A 19,320-nucleotide genomic window follows, 5' to 3' on the forward strand; every position below is an offset into this window, starting at 1 on the left:
ACTCTTAAAAAAAGTCCGAAATGAAAAATAACTGAGTACAGTGTTAGAAATGTATAATTAAGTGAAAGAAAAAAACTGAGCAAGAAATTTAGAAAACAGCTAAAAACGCAAAAAAAACTTAAGTGAAATATTTAAATTATTTTTTATAAAGAAAAAACAGACAGATCTTTTGCCCATTATGCTAGAAATGTATAATTACAATTACGAACCGTACTGTACGCACAGACATTACACCTATTATGGAGACGTTCTATTAATTTTTTTTTTGTTTAAATAATTTATATTTTACGCAATATTTAAACGCAATAACTATGAAAAATGGGAAATTTGCAAATCAAATCAAACAAATTCAAATATTTTATTACTCCTATTTATTATTACCTTTTCACTTTGGCGTATTAATATTTAAAAAACAAATTACAAAAAAAAAATTACCAGCCACAGAGAAGAAATTTAAGCATGACTTAAAAACGAAAAACAAAAAAAGAAACTAAAAATAAAAACAAGAGAGTTGTAGGGAGAGAGGGAGAGGAAGCGCAAGTGTTTATCAACACGAGGGGGTAAATAATTCTCAAAGTGCCTTATCATTAATATTATATATATACTATATAAATTATAAACACACACACACACACCAATACACACACAAATTACGTTATAGTCTTGTGGAAATGGAAACGGACGGAACGGAACGAAACTGAACGAAACTGAACGAACGACGAAAGTGCAAAAGGCATATTTATTTATTAATTTTAATTCTATTTTATTTGATTCTCTTTTCGATATTTTGATTTGATTTCTCACTCCCCACTCTCCACCACTTTGTTGTTTCTTTGTTTTTTTTTTTCTCGTACGATTCAGAATTCGGATCGGATCGGAACGACGGGGAGTAGTTACGTTTACGGCAGCGTGCAAAGGTTAACTATAATTCTATATATTTAATACCTATAATAATACTTTTTTTTTGTAATTTGCTCTATTTAATTGTACAACCCCATCTAAAATTCGAGCTTTGGTTATCATTAATTACCTGTTCTTCCCTTTGTACAACAAAAAACAAAGCAAAAAGCTAACTCGGGCCCCGCATGAAGCAATCGGGCGCCTTATCGGAATTAAAGCCTAAAAATTAACATACCACGTCGTCTTCCCCCTTAAAAAAATTACAAAAAAAAAAATTAATTTAAACTTGATGTTGTGAACCAGAGGTTAGAATAACTATATTTTTTGATGATCGATTAACAAAGAACAAGAAATGTAATGCCAGTTGAATTATGCACTATTTAATTATGCTTTGTTCGTTATTTATATAAAAACATATACCATAAATAATTCATAGATTTCCGCCTTGGCAACAACAACAAAAAACAACAAAACAACGAAAAAGACAAAACAAATAACAAATTAGAAATCAAACACAACTGTACATGAATTTTGTTAATGCTGAAACATGCCTATTTATGCTTCCATTGCAACACTATGTGCGTATTTTTATATAGTAAATTAAAGTGAAGTGAAAACAATTTAGTTTATGGCGAATTTTAAGTTAAATAGCAATTAAATTAAAACGTTACAAAATAAATGGAAAAATATAAACAAATTGCCGGCTCTGATTTTCATTTCAACATTTCTTTCAGCAGCAAGGTCTTTGTCTGGCGCTCTACAGTGATCCATCGATAACGGGGGTTATCTCTAAGCTGAATGAGGTGACGTCGTTGGTTCTATGCTTATTTTATTTGGCTGCTTTTTTAAAAATTACTCGCAAGTTTTATGGAAAATTCTTATTTTTTAAACAGTTATCGGTTTTTCTTTATAATTTTTCTGATTTTCCTCTGATTTTTCCGAGTTTTTCCCAATTTTTCATAATTTCTAAAAACTTCGCTTTTTCAGAATTTTCCGGGTTTTTCCCCAATATTTACAAAAATTTCCTGGCTTTTCCCTATTTTTGTATATTTTTCCGTATTTTGGCTGATTTTAACAAATTGTTCAGAATTTTCTCGATTTTTTCCGAATATTCCGGACTTTTTCTGATTTTTGTAGACTTTCCGGATTTCGCAGAATTTTCCTGATTTTTCTATATTTGTTTCGAATTTTTCCTGAATTTTCATAATTTTTCCGAATGACGAAATTTTTCCCGGATTTTCTTGAATTTTCCAGATTTTTCCTGATTTTACTCCTTTTTTAATAATTTTTCCGAATTTTTCCTGATTTTTCCTGATTTTACTCCTTTTTTAATAATTTTTCCCGATTTTTCCTGATTTTTCCTGTTTTTTCTCGATTTTTAGGAATTTTTCCTGAATTTTTCCGATTTTTCCCAGATTTTCTCGAATTTTTCCCGATTTTTCCTGAATTTTCCAGATTTTTCCCGATTTTTTCCGATTTTTACCCCAAGTCGCTTACGTGTTTTCCCCATTTCGGGCAAGTCCGCTACGTTTCGACGTAAGGTTAAGCTATGCCCCCAGCGGCGAGTAGGGAGAAATACTAAGTCCAGTACGTCATTTGGCTCTAAGTTCCAAAGTGCCGCCACCTGTGGGTCGCAGGGTGGCGCACATTCGTATGTAGCCCTCTATTGTTCGAGTTTTCAAACGATCATTTACGGCGAAGCCACCTATTGTTGAGGTTTGAAACCGTTCGTTGGTCACCTTGAAAAATACGAGGCGCCACCTATTGTTCAAGTATTATGGCGCTTGTTGCCAAACGTTTTACAACTTGAACAATAGGTGGCTTCGGCCTTATTTAAAATTTTCAAAAATGAACCATAGGTGGCGAGATGTGCAACTGCGCCACTTGGTGCGCATTCGCGACCCACAGGTGGCGGCACTTTGGAACTTAGAGCCAAATGACGTACTGGACTTAGTATTTCTCCCTACTCGCCGCTGGGGGCATAGCTTAACCTTACGTCGAAACGTAGCGGACTTGCCCGAAATGGGGAAAACACGTAAGCGACTTGGGGTAAAAATCGGAAAAAATCGGGAAAAATCTGGAAAAATCAGGAAAAATCAGGAAAAATCAGGAAAAATCAGGAAAAATCGGGAAAATTCGAGAAAAAATCAGGAAATATCGGAAAAAATCAGGAAAAATCGGAAAATTTGGGAAAATCGAGAAAAATCGGATAAAATCAGGAAAATTGAGGAAAAATTCGAAAAAACCCGGAAAATTTCGGAAAAAATTTCCTTATTCGGGAAAATTGGGAAAAATCGAGAAAATCCGGAAAAAAATTAAGCAAATAAGACAATTTCACAAAAAACTCGGGAAAATTGGAAAAAATCAAGAAATATTAAGAAAAAAATCGGAAAATTTAGGAAAGTAGCGGAAAAATTCTGAAAAAAACCTAAGACACCTTAGATGGCCCAAATAAAAAGACATTTAACATTTTGTTATACATTTCTTTTGTTTTTATTTTTTGTATTTGTTTTTATTTGTATTTTGTTTTGTTTGCTTTTTAATATGTTGTATTTAATTTTATATTATTTTAAGCTTACAACTTAAGGCATAAAGTTACAAACTAAAACTTAAGTGCTAAACATCATTATCATGTTATCGACCATAATCAGCTCTAGCTCTGCGACTCGGCGCCCATTATATGCATATACTCCACATAATAATATTGTTTGTTTACTTTTCCATTTCATCATTCATAATTTGTGTTTATAATAATAGTTTATCAATTATGCACTCAAAAACTGTGTTTATTCATCTGGATTTTGAATTTGTATCTTTTGTTTTTTTATATCGAATAGAATTGATAAAACAGAGGGGCTTGACCAAAAAAAAAATTATGAATACGTTTCTCCAAATTTAGCGAATTTGAGATATTTGTTTTTTTTTCAGGGCACATTTTGTGCCTACACATATTTTTTGTTGTTGTTTTACATTCATTTAGCCGGCGTTTTTGTTTTTTTTTTTTTGTTTAATTTTTAATGCGACCAGCCTTAAAATTCGGTTATTCATACAGTAATCATTTATTTATATATATATATATTATATGTATAGAAAGTGCTCACTATCCAAATCGGGGGAAATTGGGAGATCGGATGGGGGCGACAACGGCAGTTCTTTCGTTGTGTGGGCGTGTCTCAGCATTTCCGGCTCCGGTCGCTCCGATCCGTAATCTCCATTTTAATATTATCCTTACCGATCGATCCTCGGGCTCCAGTTATTCTGTTAGTTATTATGCTGCCGTTTTACATACATTTATTATATTAATATATATATATATATATTGTTTTTGTAAAATTTTCTGTATATATATATATAGAATTTGTTTCTTTACTTTTTTGTTTTATAATTTTCATATATATATATATATATTTATAAAAAAAAAACGCTTCTTGCTCTAAACTAAAACGTAGCTGCTGCTCTGCCGGCCAGAGTTGCGTTTTCTTGCGGTTTTTTTTGTATTTCATATCCGTTTCCGTTTCCGTATTTTGTTTCTATTTCCGCTTTCGAATATCTATCATTATTTTTCTTTTGCGGCATTAGCTTTTACATATATATATGTATGTGTTGTTTGTTAATATTTTACAATTTTTGTTTTTTTGTTTTTTTTTTTTTTGTTGAATAAGTCTTAGCGTTTGTTGTTTATTTTATATTTTTATATATATGTATACATATATATAGATTTTTGTTTTTAGTTTCATTATGTATTAAAAATATTTAATTTTTTTGTGTTCACGATTTTTTTTTTCGTTTTTAAATTGGTTTCACGTTTGCATAGATGTATATATATAAAAAAAAAATAAGTTACAAAAAAAAAACGAATTTAAGAGTAAAGTAGCTAACACTAAAACTGTTTCGTAAGACGTAATGTTTTATAAAAAATATGCGTATGTATATATCCCATATATTTATATATATATATATATATATATATATATCCACACCTATACATATACATCCATATAGACCGTAATGACATAAATATATGAATGCATACATAAATGGTATCATTTTCTTTTTTTTTTACATACATATACTATATATTGGGTTGATTTTTTCCTTTTTTTTTTTTACTTACACTGAAATTTTCATTAGCTTAACAATTACACGTAAATAATTCAATAGCTTTTGTTTTTTTTTTTGTTTTTAGGAGGAGAATAAAAAACACAATAATGCTCCATAAATTAGATCTTGCGTATAAAAATAGCAAAAAAAAAAAATTACATATACATATTTCTAATCGAATAATAGTACAACTTTAGTAAATATATATTACTTTTTATATATACTCTGGTATAGATATATAATTGATTAAAATGATGTTTTGCTAAACTTATGCGCAGTTTTATGAAATTTACAAAAAGTCGTTTAAATAATGTTTTAAAGTCTCCTATAATTAATGTATATATTTAGTTGTTTCTCATTTTTCTTTCTTTTTTTCCTTGTAATATTTTTTGTTTTTTTTTTCTCTAAGAACAGCCCAACAGTGTGTTTTTTTTTATATATATATATACTTTTTGTTTTTACTTCTTATTTTTGTAAGTGTATTGTATATTTATATGTGTGTGTTTTTTTTATTTATTTTTTTCTCATAATTATACCATTTAGATTTTGCATTTTCCGGTTTTCAGTTTTTAGTTTCCATCAATTATTACGATCCGACAAGGACTCAGGATACTGAGCTAGAGCGGCTAGAGCTACTTGCGACAGGACACACATACATACACGCACACACATCCAGGACATTAAATCACATGTACACTTAAACAAACGACACAGTTAAATGTTGAAATCTGGTTTCTGGAGAGTCAAGTCGGGGAAAAGGCAGATTCCTTTTTCGAAAACAATTTTTTGAAAAAATTCGAAATATTATTTTTAAATCTAATTCTTTAATTTTGTAGTTTTAAAGTTTTAATTTTTACAAATATATTTCACAATTAAAGAGAATAAAAAGAAAAAAAACATTTAAATAATTGATAATAAAAAATATATAATTTTACAATTTAATTTAGTATTAGAATGAGAAAGTAGAAAGTCTAAATAAATGTATAATTAATTATAAATTGTTTTTAATTTTTAATTTTTTAAAACTCTTGCCACCTCTCCCTTTCTCGCTTACTCTTTTGTCTCCTTCTTTTACATTTTCTCCCTCTCCCTCTCCTTCTTCTTCTTCTTATTATTTTTTTCATTTAACCTCTTGATTTTATTTTTTAAGTATTTTAATTTAAATTTGTTTTAAAGCCCTTGGTATATATATTTTTTTTACACAATAGTTTAGGGCTTCTTGTCCAACAATTTTTGGGTAATTTTTTAAATCTTACTTAAATCGCTTATCGCTTATCGCTAAGTGGTAGCCTACTCTCAGTGTTGCATGTTGCATGTTGCATGGTTGCATGTTGCATGTTGCATGTTGCATGGTTGCTTACTTTTCTCATATTTGTTGCATGTTGCTCTTAGAACTCACCCAGTTATGTTGCTTTCTTTTGTTTTCTGTCTCTTACAAGTTGCTGCTGCCGCTGTTGCATGTTGCATGTTGCTAGTAGTAGCCAGGGTTGCTCCCGCCACCCGTATAGTGCTCACTGGCATAATACAAGCTCCTCTGCTGCTGCTGCTGTAGTTGCTGATGCGGATGCGGATGCTGATGCGGATGTGGATGCGAATGCGGATGCTGCTGATGCGCTGGATGATGATGTGGCTGCTGCTGCTGCTGCTGCTGGGACTGGAGGGGTGGTGGCAGGGCACTGGCCTGGTATCGATGCGGCGACAACGGCTGCGGATGCAACTGTGACTGCGAGTGCCGCCGGTAGCTGGGATATCCGTACACCAGACTGGCATTACTGGTGGCTACCAGGGATTGGGGCACTCCTCCTCCTCCAACTCCTCCTCCTACTCCTACTCCCACTGACCGCAGGTGTGACTGCGTGGCCGACGCCGACGAAGACGCCGGCAGTCACAACTAATCCTCGTCGCTCAGGGCCTCGTACTTGGAGGACAGCAGAGGCTTCGGTTCGCTGGCCGGCGCTGTTGCCGCCGTCACTGCCGCCGCTGTCACAGCGGCCGCTGTTGCCGCTGCCACAGCTGCCACGGACACGGGATTGACGGCGCCACCAGGTCCTCCGGGGCCACCGGGACCTCCGCCACCGCCCGGTGCTCCTCCAGCGCCACTGCCGCCGCCTGGTACACCGCCCGATGGTGGTCCGCCGCCACCGCCGCCACCACCGCCGCCTCCGCCGCCACCCACTACCAGGGAGACGCCACCGCCGGCTGCGCCCAGTTCGCTGAGGGCCAGGGCCGCCTTGGCCGCCTTGCTGATGTGCCCGGGTGGCGCCACCACCTGGTGGGCGGCCAGTTGCAGCGGCTGCGGGGGCGGCAGACCGCCGGCGGCACTCGGCACCGTCAGGGCGCTGTACGGGAAGGCGTAGGTGTTGGGGGCGTAGGCCGTGGGCGGGGGATGGTACAGCGAATGGTGGCTGTTGGCCCCCGAAACGGAAACGGAGACGGAGCCGGCACTTCCGGCACTACTGCCGCCGGCTGAACGCCGTCCGCTGGCCTCCACCACCTCGTACTGGTTGGGCGTCTTCCGGGAGACACTGATCTCCGGCGGTGGCGGCTCCTTGTTGCGATGCTGCTGCTCCAAAGCGGCGGCATGGGCGGCATGTGCCGCATGGGCCACATGGGCGGCGTGGGCGGCATGGACCGCCGAGGCGTGGGTATGGTGGGCGGCTGCCACCAGATCGGCGGTCACCTCGTCCTCCGAACGGACTTCCACGATCCGGGTCTTGGCATAGCAGATGTCATCCCGCATCACCTCCGCAATCCGATTCTTGACATAGTTATCGATGTTGGTGGATCCTCCGCCACCGCCGCCTCCTCCTCCTCCTCCGCCGCCAGGACCACCGCCCGGTGGACCATCGCCTCCGCTACCCGGCGGGCCACCACCGCCCCCGGGTCCGCCGCGCTGATCCGGCGGCATGGGCGCTCCCACCCGTCCCACCACCGAGCCGGGCGGTGCTGGCGGGAAGTAGTGCCCGGGCGTGGCAGCCGTCGCCGCCAGCACCTGATGCAACATCATCTCGTGGGTGTACTTCCGTGGACTGACTGCCTGGGGCATTCGTATGATATTCCGGCCATCCTCGCCGGGGGTGTTGGCGCGTCCGCCGCTCGATCCGCCGGCTGAGCCGCCACTCGGATTGCCACCCGGCGGATTGCCGCCCGGATGCTGCTGCTGCTGCGGCTGCTTGGCATCCTCGGCCTTGTACGGCATCCGGCGGTTCTGCTTCCAGCGCTCCTGGAGGATCGGCTGCGGGTCCTGCATGTAGGCCATGAACGGCGGCGTCGGTCGCAGGTGGGGACTGGTGCCGTAGTCATTGGTTATGATCGAATCGGTGAGCTCCCCGAAGGTGATGCTCTTGGTGTGGATCTGCTGGGCGCTGGGCGGTGCTCCGCCGGCGCCACCACCGCCCGCCTGGGAAGTGGGAGTGCGTACATGGCCGTGGACGGAGCGGGGCTGTCCGCCGGGGCCCGAGGGCGGTGGAGCGCCCTGTTGCTGGTGGGCCACGGCTGCCGCTGCTGCTGCCGCCGCCGCCGAGATGCGCTCCTGGTCCAGGTCGATGTTGATCACGTTGGGGGAGCTGGAGGAGCTCGGCTTGCCGTTGTTCTCCGCCGTCAGCAGGGACACCGCTCCGGCCTCATGGGCCTGCCGGTGGTCGCGCAAGAACAACGGATGCAGGACATTGGCTGGCGAGGATCGGGTGCCGGCGCCACCGGGTACTCCCGGTCCGGCTGACGAGCGGGGCGGCGGCGGCGGGGCGTGGCTGGCGAAGGCCGGCGAGGGGCGTGGAAACTCGGAGCGAACCGCCGCTCCGGTGGCATCGTTCGTCCGGTTGATCTCGTGCTTGATGATGGCGTCGATGAGGCTCTGGGCGCTCAGCTGGCCAGGTGCGTCCTCCGCCGGTGGACCGCCATGCGCGGCACGGTAGTAGCTGTGGAAGGTGGTAGAACTAGGATTAGTCTGGAATCCCTCAGAAACCTCCAGGGGGATACTTACTCTCTTTCCCGATCGGGCATGGAGCGTGGTGTACCCGGCTCCGGAACCGAGGTGCGTATGTAGTGGCCGGGCGGAGGTCCTCCGGCGCCTGCCCCGGCCGCTGTGACCACACCGCCGCCGAACATGCGCTCCATGCGCCGGCTGTCCCGGTCTCGCTCCTCGGCCGCCACCCGCCGCTCTCGATCCTGATCCCGGCGCTCCCGCTCCCGTTCTCTCTCCCGCTCCCGTTCGCGTTGCCTCTCCCGATCCTGTTCGCGTTCTCGCTCCCGCTCCCGTTCCCGTTCGCGTTCGCGATCCCGCTCCCGCTGCGTCCGCTCCTGGCTCTGCATGATCTCGCGGTCGCGCTGCTCTATGGCGTGGTTGAGCTGCTGCTGGATCTGGTGCTGCTGCTGCTGGTGCTGCTGCTGGCGCTGGTCGCGCTTGGCCTGCTCCATGCGCCGCTGGAGGTCGACGTGGGCGGCGCTCAGATGGTGCCGGTACTGCTGGTGCTGGGCCTGGACCAGCTGCTGCTGATGGACCATGGCGGCCATTTGCTGGTGCATGGCTATATCACGGTACCGGGACAGCTCGTGGTGTGCGGCCGGTGGTGGCGGTGGCTGTCCCACCCCCACCAGAGCGTGGGGCGGTGGCGGTGCCGAGGGCCCTCCGGGCGAGGGACCTGGCCCCGGACCCGGTCCCGGTCCCTGAGCCGATCCCGGCGACTTGTCGTCCTTCTGGGAGGGCACTGGGAGCTGGGGCTGCTGCACCGCCACGTCCACGAACGAGGCCAGGGCATCGTGGCCGGCTGGAAGAGATAAACAGAATGGGGATTAGCCGGAATCCTTCTGAGAAACAGGATCTGTAGTCCTTACCTGGAGCATACTGGTAGGGAGCGACGATGTGCATCCGGCTGGGTGGCGGAGCTGCCGGCGATGGCGGCTTGGAGCCGGTGTTGTGCCTCTGGATGACGCCCTGGCGCTGGGGCGGCGGCGTGCGATGTGGACTGGGAGTGCTGGAATGGAGGATAACCATTAGAACTGGTCCTTGGACAGGAAACAGGAAGAAAAGTGGACAAGGACAAGGGAACCCTTACCTGTTGGCGTGTTCGGCCGGGGAGGCCCGGCTGGAGTACTCTGGCCGGCCCCTGGGACCTGGATCCTTGTCTCCATAGCCCCCGAATCCGCCGGCACTGCCCACACTGTTCCGGGGCGAGGGCGACTCCTTGTCAGAGCCACCGCCTCCTCCCCCGCTGGCGCTACTGCCGCGCGACATGTTGCGCTGCTGCTGCTGTTGCTGCTGCTGCTGCTGCTGGCCCTGCATCTGCTGCGAGGTGATGTAGTCGTTCATCACGATCTGGCGGGTGCTCAGCACTGGCGGCTGGTCCACCACCCCGCCAAACGGTGACCGGGCATAGGGCGAGCCCACGCCCACACCATAGCCCTGAGGGGGCGGGGCCTGGGGCGAGGACTGCTGGGGCGGCGGTGGCAGCACCTGTTGCTGTTGCTGCTGCTGCTGCTGCTGGGAGCCCGGCTGCTGGGCGGGACTGTGGCGGGAGGAGCTCTTGTAGAACTCGTAGGCCCGCTTGTTCTCCAGGTGGTGGGGCGGCAGGTGGAGCGGTGTGCCCTGGGTGATGGAGCCGTGCTTGTTGCTGACACTGCCGCTGCCGGAACCGCCCGATCCCGGCCCTGGGCCACCTGGATCCAGTGTCGTCTGGCGCTGGACGAGTCCCTCGAACTTCGGACTGAGCATGGAGGGCGTGGAGGCGGCTGCTGTGGCGGCCACTGCCGCGGCATGGACTATGATCTGCTGCTGGGCACTGTTCGCCGGGGTGCCGTGGGTGATGGAGCCACTCTTGGCCAAGAGCTGGACATTGGCGACTGCCGCTGCCGCTGCTGCGGCCTGCTGTTGCTGCTGCGCCGCCTGCTGCTGCTGCTGCTGCTGTTGCTGCTGGGAGGGATGCATGGGATGGTGGGCCTGCTGGGGACTCAGCTTGGGCGGTGCTCCCTTCACGCCCACTCCGCCCCGTCCAGGTGGCGGCTGTGCCGGCGGCGGTTGCCCCGCCCTCGGCGGCAACTGTCCCTGTCCGGTTATCGAAAAGGGCATAGCGATGCCGTAGGGCGAACCGCCGGGCACTCCCGACACCACACCCACTCCGGGAACGACGCCCACTCCGCCGGTGGCCTTCAGGACGCCGTGGGGCGGCGGCTGGGGATACAGATACGAGTTGGGGGGCGGCACCTCCCCGCGATACATGCCCGTAGAGCGGACAATGTGCTTCACGGCACTGGACATGATAGGTGGCGTCACATGGTGGCGGTCCGACGACACCGACGAGACACTCGACGATGAGCCTCCTCCGCCCGGACCGCCCGTGTGCGGGGAATGACCATCCCGCGGCGGCTTCTTGATACTCAGGTCCAGAGTTTGCGGCTCCGGCTCTGGGACTTGCAGCATCTGCTGCTGCTGCTGCTGCACCTGTTGCTGGACTTGCTGCTGCTGCTGCTGCTGCTGCACCGGATGATGCACCACCGGGTGGGGGGCATGCTGTAGATGCTGCGAAGGATGGCCGCCGTGCACCGACCGCGGATGTGCCGCCGGGACATTGTAGATGATGGTCTCTGGTGGTGTCGGAGTGGTGCCACCTTTGCTGGCACTGGAGCCGCTCTTCACCACCGGCGTTATGGTGGCCTTGTCCACCCCGCCGTGGCCCATCAGGCCGGGATGGGCCAGACCCACGCCCAGGTGGGGGCTAACCACCGATAGGGTGGCCAAATTGGAGTCGCTGGCGGTGCCGTTGTTGCTGCCACCAGGGGGCGGTGGCCCGGATCGGTTGCCGCCCAGTTTCTGGACGGAGGTGCCGTGCGGCAGGCTGCCCGCCTGGGAGGTGGGCGATGCACTTACTCCGCTGCTGCCCTGCTGCTTCAGTATAGCCGTTGGATCCTGTCGATACTCCCGGACAATGGTCAGTTCCTTGCGTTCCAGGTTGTTGGCTGATTGCTGCTGCTGCTGCTGGGAGGGGGATTGGCTCTGGACGGGCTGTCCTCCGGCTCCCTGCTGCTGTTGCTGTTGCTGCTGCTGCTGTCCCTGTCCCTGTCCAGATCCTCCCTTGGGCTGTGGGCCCTTGTGCTTCAGGGATCTCTCTATCACCGAGAAGACACAGTCCTGGACATTGTTCACCGCCTCCCGTCGCATACCCATCGGCCCGTTGGCCGCCTGCTGTCCCGGTTGTCCTCCACCGCCCAGTGGCACCACCACCGGCGGCTGCAGGCTGCCACCCACATTGTTGGCATGACCACCGACGACTCCACTGCCGCCACTGCCACTGCCACTGCTGGGGAAGAGAACCTTCGGACTCTGACGGTTCGCCGGCGAGTTCTCGTTCTCCTCGTCCGCCGTCTCCGTGGCCGACGAGTCGTACTCCTCGCTGGTCTTCTGCTTCTTGGGCGCCTGGCCGGCGGCCGGTGGCAGCAGTCGCTCGTTGTCCGCTCCTCCGGTCGCCTTCCGGGTGGGCGTTATGATAAGGGGCGTGGTTGTGGGAACACCACCCGATCCGGAGGACTTCTGTTGTGGCGCCGGTGGTGGTGGCTGAGGTTGCGACAATGGTTGCTGTTGTTGTTGTTGCAAGTGTTGCTGTTGTTGTTGCTGCTGCTGTTGTTGTTGTTGCTGTTGCTGTTGCTGCTTCACCAGAGTCAAGGACTTGTGACGTTGCAAGTTCTCCGGACTCTCCACAGAGGCAGTATCCGAGCCACCCGGCTCCCGTTCATCGCAGGAGGAGGTGCTGACGTCCGTCTCATCCCCGCCACTGCCGCTGCCGGCGCCAAGGCCACCGCTGCCACCACCTCCGCTTCCAGCTCCGCCCAGCATGGCGGCATCATTGAGATTCAGTTGCGGATCCAGTTTCCGGCGGATGCGCATCAGGCAGGCGGAACAGCATCGTGTGGCATGCGGCGGTATCTGGAATTCGGCCATCACCGGATCCCTCACCTCCGGCGCCAGTTCGAACAGTCGGGATGGTATGTTCCTTAGCCGCTGGGCCCGATCCTTGGGATTGGGGCACGTCGGCAGCGGGCAGTGCGGATACCGACTCCGCACCGACTTGCACTGGCAGCTGTTGCAGACCCGGGCTCCTGCCGGAATCGACTCATCCGGTATTCCGTACTGCTGGCCACGCCCCTTCTTCAGGGGGCGGGTGCGGGGACAGGCCTCCGCCTTGCACACAAAACAGCTCGCCAGTTTGTCTAAAAAAATAAAAAAAAATTCATTAGAATTAGGATTTTAGTTAAAAATAATATTTTTAAAAAAAATTATATTTTCAGCCCCCCTAATGTCTATATCTTTTCCAATTCCTATCCGATCCTCAAGCGGAGTGCTTCCATTTCCCACCAAACTGCATCTAAAACTCAAAAAAATAATTTTTCCATACATTTTTTTTTTCAAAATTTTATGATGTAACCCCTTGTCGAAATTTTAATTTTAAAAAATGACCACTTCCGATGGCTATATCTTTGCTGAATGGTGTCCGATTCTTGAGAGGAATACCTTAAAATTCCTCTAAATTTGGTGGATTAATTCCCCACCAAATTGCATTAAAATCTGGATACCAAATATTTTTTAAAATTTTTTCATATTTTCCTAGGGGTACCCCCTTGCAAAAACAGGGATATTCCCACATGGCTCCTTCTGATGTCTATATCTTTGGTAATTCTCCTCCGATCCTTGAGCGGAATACCTTAAAACATTTGTGAAGCGATTCCCCACCAATCTCCATCAAAATCCTGACACAAAATATTTTTTAAAATTTTTTTCAAATTTTCCTAAGGGTACCCCTTGCAAAAACAGGGATATTCCCACATGGCTCCTTCTGATTTCTATATCTTTGGTATTTCCCATCCGATCCTTGAGCGGAATACCTTAAAACATTTGTGAAGCGATTCCCCACCAATCTCCATCAAAATCCTGACACAAAATATTTTTTACAATTTTTTCAAATTTTCCTAAGGGTACCCCTTGCAAAAACAGGGATATTCCCACATGGCTCCTTCTGATGTCTATATCTTTGGTAATTCTCCTCCGATCCTTGAGCGGAATACCTTAAAACATTTGTGAAGCGATTCCCCACCAATCTCCATCAAAATCCTGACACAAAATATTTTTTAAAATTTTTTCATATTTTCCTAGGGGTACCCCCTTGCAAAAACAGGGATATTCTCATATGGCTCCTTCTGATGTCTATATCTTTGGTAATTCTCCTCCGATCCTTGAGCGGAATACCTTAAAACATTTGTGAAGCGATTCCCCACCAATCTCCATCAAAATCCTGACACAAAATATTTTTTAAAATTTTTTCATATTTTCCTAGGGGTACCCCCTTGCAAAAACAGGGATATTCTCATATGGCTCCTTCTGATGTCTATATCTTTGGTAATTCTCCTCCGATCCTTGAGCGGAATACCTTAAAACATTTGTGAAGCGATTCCCCACCAATCTCCATCAAAATCCTGACACAAAATATTTTTTACAATTTTTTCAAATTTTGCTAGGGGTACCCCTTACAAAAAACCGAGATATTCCAATATAGTCCCTTCTAATGTCTATATCTTTTGTATTTCCCGATCATTAAAAGGAATACCTCTAAAGATTTGTGGATCAATTCTCCATCATTCTGCATCTAAATCCGTACACAAAATATTTTTAAAATATTTTTCAAAATTTTCCTGGGCTACCCCTTATAAAATCCGAGATTTTCGAATATGATACCTTCCGATGGCCATATCTTTGTCAATTCCAATCCGATTCTTAAGAGGAATACCCTAAAGGATTTGTGGATCGATTTCGCATCAAAACTTAAGTCCTTAAAGAGCAATCCCTGAGAGCAATCTCATTAAACTCATTTCCCAATTAGAGAGCGCGTTTTGGTTTTAATTTTGTCCGAGTGTAGGCAAAAGTTATGCAAACACATTAAAAAATGCGATTTAATTAAAGCTGCTGGTCAGGAGCAAGGGGGGGGGAGAGGGAGAGGTAATCACGAATCAGAAATCGGACGAGAAGAAGGACGAAGGACGAAGAGAAGCCAGCAGAAAGGGGGGCGGGGGGAGTGGCTTTCATTAAGCCACTTAACAAATAATGAGCAGCCGCCAATTGAATATTTTAAAGCGCTTTCAGAAGGGTGAGAGGAGGGGAGGGGGAGAGGGAGTGGGTGGGTTTCAAGGACTTCAGAACTCAAGGACTCACAACCTAGGGGGGGATTCTCACTCTTAAAAAAATCATAAAATCATAAAAATCATAAATATTATTAGTTATTAATTTAAGATTAGTTTAAGATTTATTTCTCTTTTTTTAAACTCTCTTTTTTTAACTCTCTGTATCTCTCTTTTTTTAATATTTATTTTTTAGTTTATTTTTTATTTTTCTCTGGGTTAGAGTATTTAAAATTTTGAAATGAAACACCCGCCGAAAAAAAAGGGGGAGGTTTTTGTGTTTGTCTTAGTTTTTGTTTTTGGCATTTTAATAATTTTACAATTTTAATGATAAGCAAATAGAACGACGAGAGGAGGCAATAACTAGAGCAAGAGAGGAGGATAGAAGAAGGATAGAAGGAGGATAGAAGGAGGGAGGAGAGGTGGATAGGAAGGACAAACAATAACGGCATTTAGCCAAAATCAATGTAATTAAAATAAAAGACCCGCGAGTTAGGGGGTGAGTCTATCCAAAAAGGAGTCTAAAAAAAATAATAAAATCAAATGTTTAGAATTTTATTCGCCCTCTCCCTCTAACTCTCTCTTGTGTCCTTCAGAATCCCAAGAGAAATACAAAAAAAAAAACACATCAAAGTAGTTCACCCCCTGTAAACCATTAACAAAAATTATTACAAAAAATAAAGCGTTAAAATTTTAATAAGGCACTCATTTCAATTTTGTGATTGTTAAGCGAATGCCCCAAAAAGTAGGCAACACTTTATTGCCATAAATATTCCAACACATAAATATTACGGGGGGAAAAAAAAACACACGTAACTGTAGCTCAATCAAATTGCAATTATAGATTGCAAATTAAATAAAAATCACAAAATAAATATTTAATATTAATATCAGTGGCACACAACACGAGCCATAAAAAGATCAACAGCCAATAAAAAATGATGTAAATCAAATTGAAAACAATACAAAATGGCAGTTAATTAATGGTTATATAGAAGTCTTAAATACCCTCTAATATTAAATATATATCCAAACATTTAAATAATAATTAAGACAGATTTTTCCAAACATTTTTTTAACCAAAAATAAATCAAAAAAATAAAATTTAATAAAACTCTACCACCCTCGAATTAAAAGTAATGTTAAAAAAAAGGGGTATACAGCTTCCAGTTTATATCCATATGTGGAGCAAAAAACCCTACATGTATATGAAACAACAGCAACAACAACACCAAATAAATTAATTAATAAAAACGTTGGGGGCGCAACGAAAAAACAAAAAAAAAAACATCAACATTGGGGTTGCCAAAAGGGGTTGGAGGGCACACGAGTTTCGTTTTTCCCATTTTTGTTTTCCTTTTTTTTGTTTTTTTTTTTTTATTATTTAATTTCAATTTTAAAATATTCGGTAAATATTTTATGCACTCCCTGGCCGAATGGCCAAGGAAACAAAAATAAATGAAACTGAGGCGAAATGACCGCGGAAATAAATCGTAAAAACTTCCAATTCACATTTATGATGGACTTGATTTAATAATTTTAAAAGAGAAGGACAGGTGACATACGATAACAATCGATATGGTAGTTATTCTTTATCGATAGTTTTTTATTTTGAAAGGATATTCAAAGGAGTTCTAATATAAATAGAAGAGGTTATTTTTTAAAGTTTTTAAAGAAACATATATATTTTAAGGACATAGTTGATTTATCGAAGTTATCGATAACAGTCTTTTAATGAAATATAAAGCACCCCCGCCGATAAAAAATGCCATTTATTAGTTAGCAATTTTTAAAGACAAATATAGTGATTTACTGAACTGAAAACTATCTTTTAAGGCTATTGTTGAGTTATCGAAACTATCGATAATTATATTATCGATTTATTTAATAAAAAAAAAGAACCCTTGATAATAAATACCATTTATTAGTTAGCAATTAAAAGTAAATAATTTACTGGTCATCAGTTTGATGAATCCTGTTGTATCCTTCGATCAAATGTCCTGGACAATTGATTTCCTGCTCAACAACAACAACAACTATAACAACAACATGAGCACTATGAAACACATGTTCAACCAAATTAAGTCATCTGTAATTAATTCACATTAATGGAATTTTGTGTTAATTAAATGTGACCTACAACCACTCCTCTCTCTCTCTCTCTTTCTGTCATACCACCTTCCTTCTACCATCTCCCATCCTGTGTCCCCTTTTGTCCAATGTCCTCCAATATTACCTCAATTTCCATAGCATACTTATGAGCGACAGACAACAAAAACAAATTCCCCACTGCAATTGCTTTAAAGTAATTCAATCAAATAATACAACAAACAAATAAGAAAAGTGAAGAACAAAAATATAGTATATATATATGTATGTATGTATATTAAAAAAAATATAAATTTCCGTTCATATATTTTTTTCTTTCTTATTTTATTTAATTTTTTTTTTATTTGCTGACCAGCAGCAACATCGTCGTCGTCGTCGATGGCGGCGGCGGCGGCAGCGGCGGTGGTTCTCTTTGCATTTCGATCAATTTTATTAATAATTCAATCAGTCAAAAAATTATTTGAACCGCCCCAAAGGAAAACAAAAAAGTTTCAACGTCGACAGTGGCCGCAGTGGCAGCAGCAGCAGCAGCGGAGGCAGCAGAATCAGAGACAGCGGCGCAGGAAGTGGTGTTCAAGAAGAGAGTGAGGTGAGTAGGAGAGCGAAAAGCGGACAGTAGGCAGTAGGGCTTGAGGTTTTTTTTTTCTTCTTCTCTGATTTCCTTTTAAACACCGTGATAAAAATATATCAGAAATTAAAGTATATATTTAAAAAAAATCTATAAATTATAATTATAATTTGGAATTATAAATAATAATATAAATATATTTTAATAAATATATTTTTTAATTTAAATTTTTAAACAAATTTTCTCTCAGTGCTTGAAAGCTTTTCTTCCTCGTCTATCGTTGATTTCTTTGCTAAATTTTCTACTTTGATTTCTGCACTCGCGACTTTGGAGACAGAGTCCCAAGAAGAAGGAGACGACCATGAAGAAGACCTTTGAGGGGGGTGGGGGGGTTGAGGCTGTGGAAAGACCGATGAAACGTGGAACATTGCGAGTTATTTGCACAGCAAAGAAATATATAAAAAAAAAAAAAAAACCAAAAGTAAATCAAAACGACAAACAAAACAAAACGAGAAGTAACGCACACCCACCCCACCACCCGCCACCACCCCAGCACTCCACCCACTATCTCCTTCCCGTATAGCTTTCCTACTCCCTCTTGCCATACGATCCATAGACTATCTCGTTCGCTCTTTGCTCGAAAATGAAATAATTCCATTAGTACAATTTCTTTTGCAAGTACAAAGAGTAAATATTGAGGCGGTCTATGCGGCAGTGGGGGGAGGGGCTATGTGGGTGTGAGTGCGATGCAAGGAGTGTGGGGAAATATGATGAAACAAAGAGAGTCCAAGGGGGGGAGTTCTAAGAGTAAAGTGTGTGTGTGGGAGGGGGATAGGCCTAATGTCTCTATTTGTGGTTGCGATTTGCTCAGTACGTGTGTGTGTGTGCGTGTGTGTGATGCTGACCTAGTAATTCAAAGTTGTTTTTGCCAATTATCAACCTCACGTCCCTTTTGCATCCTCTACTCTATCCTTAATTTGCATTTCTATAATTGTGCAATTAAATTTCGACCATTTTGGCAAATAGTTTTGCCATGACCAACAAATAACGGTAAACAGAAATTAACCTGAGCTTATCCCAGCTTTGCTCTGCTCTGCCCCCTCCCCTCTCTCTCTGTAGTCGGGCTCCCCTAACTGTTCCACCTTCCCTACCTTTGTCTCTCTTCCACTCGTTGTAATTCCCACTGGAATTGTGGACTCTGCTGCAGCAGCACAAAATTTCTGCACAAGTTACCAAAAATTTATTTAACTTTCAATTAGACAATTGAAAACAACAACAACAGAAAGGGGTGAGACATACTAGGGGGTGAAAAAAAAGGACTAAAAGGACATATAAGGACAATTGCAATAATTGTTTCTATATTTTGTTATTATTTTCTAAAAAATATCTTCTATTTTATTTCGATTTTGAAACTATTAATCTACTATTAATCAAAATTAAATCACAAAATCCAATCAAATCCCTCTCTTCTAAAAAAAGAGAAG

The 19,320-nt window shown here is 44.2% G+C and overlaps 1 protein-coding gene across 2 annotated transcripts in view; it reads right to left on the bottom strand.

The window, feature by feature from the left end:
- Nucleotides 1-3,892: 3,892 nt before the first annotated feature.
- The window catches only part of LOC6503585, a 67,770-nt gene continuing 52,342 nt past the window's right edge, over nucleotides 3,893-19,320 (bottom strand). For both annotated transcript variants that reach the window (XM_044716710.1, XM_044716709.1), the window contains exons 8-11: nucleotides 10,056-13,200; nucleotides 9,835-9,974; nucleotides 8,984-9,767; nucleotides 3,893-8,918 (exon numbers count right to left, since the gene is read on the bottom strand). In XM_044716710.1, the coding sequence (XP_044572645.1) occupies nucleotides 6,893-8,918; nucleotides 8,984-9,767; nucleotides 9,835-9,974; nucleotides 10,056-13,200 (6,095 nt within the window). In that variant the 3' untranslated portion in view covers nucleotides 3,893-6,892. The remainder of the gene's footprint in view (nucleotides 8,919-8,983; nucleotides 9,768-9,834; nucleotides 9,975-10,055; nucleotides 13,201-19,320) is intronic.

Source organism: Drosophila ananassae, chromosome XL (genome assembly GCF_017639315.1).
Source record: "Drosophila ananassae strain 14024-0371.13 chromosome XL, ASM1763931v2, whole genome shotgun sequence".
Classification (NCBI taxonomy): Eukaryota; Metazoa; Arthropoda; class Insecta; order Diptera; family Drosophilidae; genus Drosophila; species Drosophila ananassae.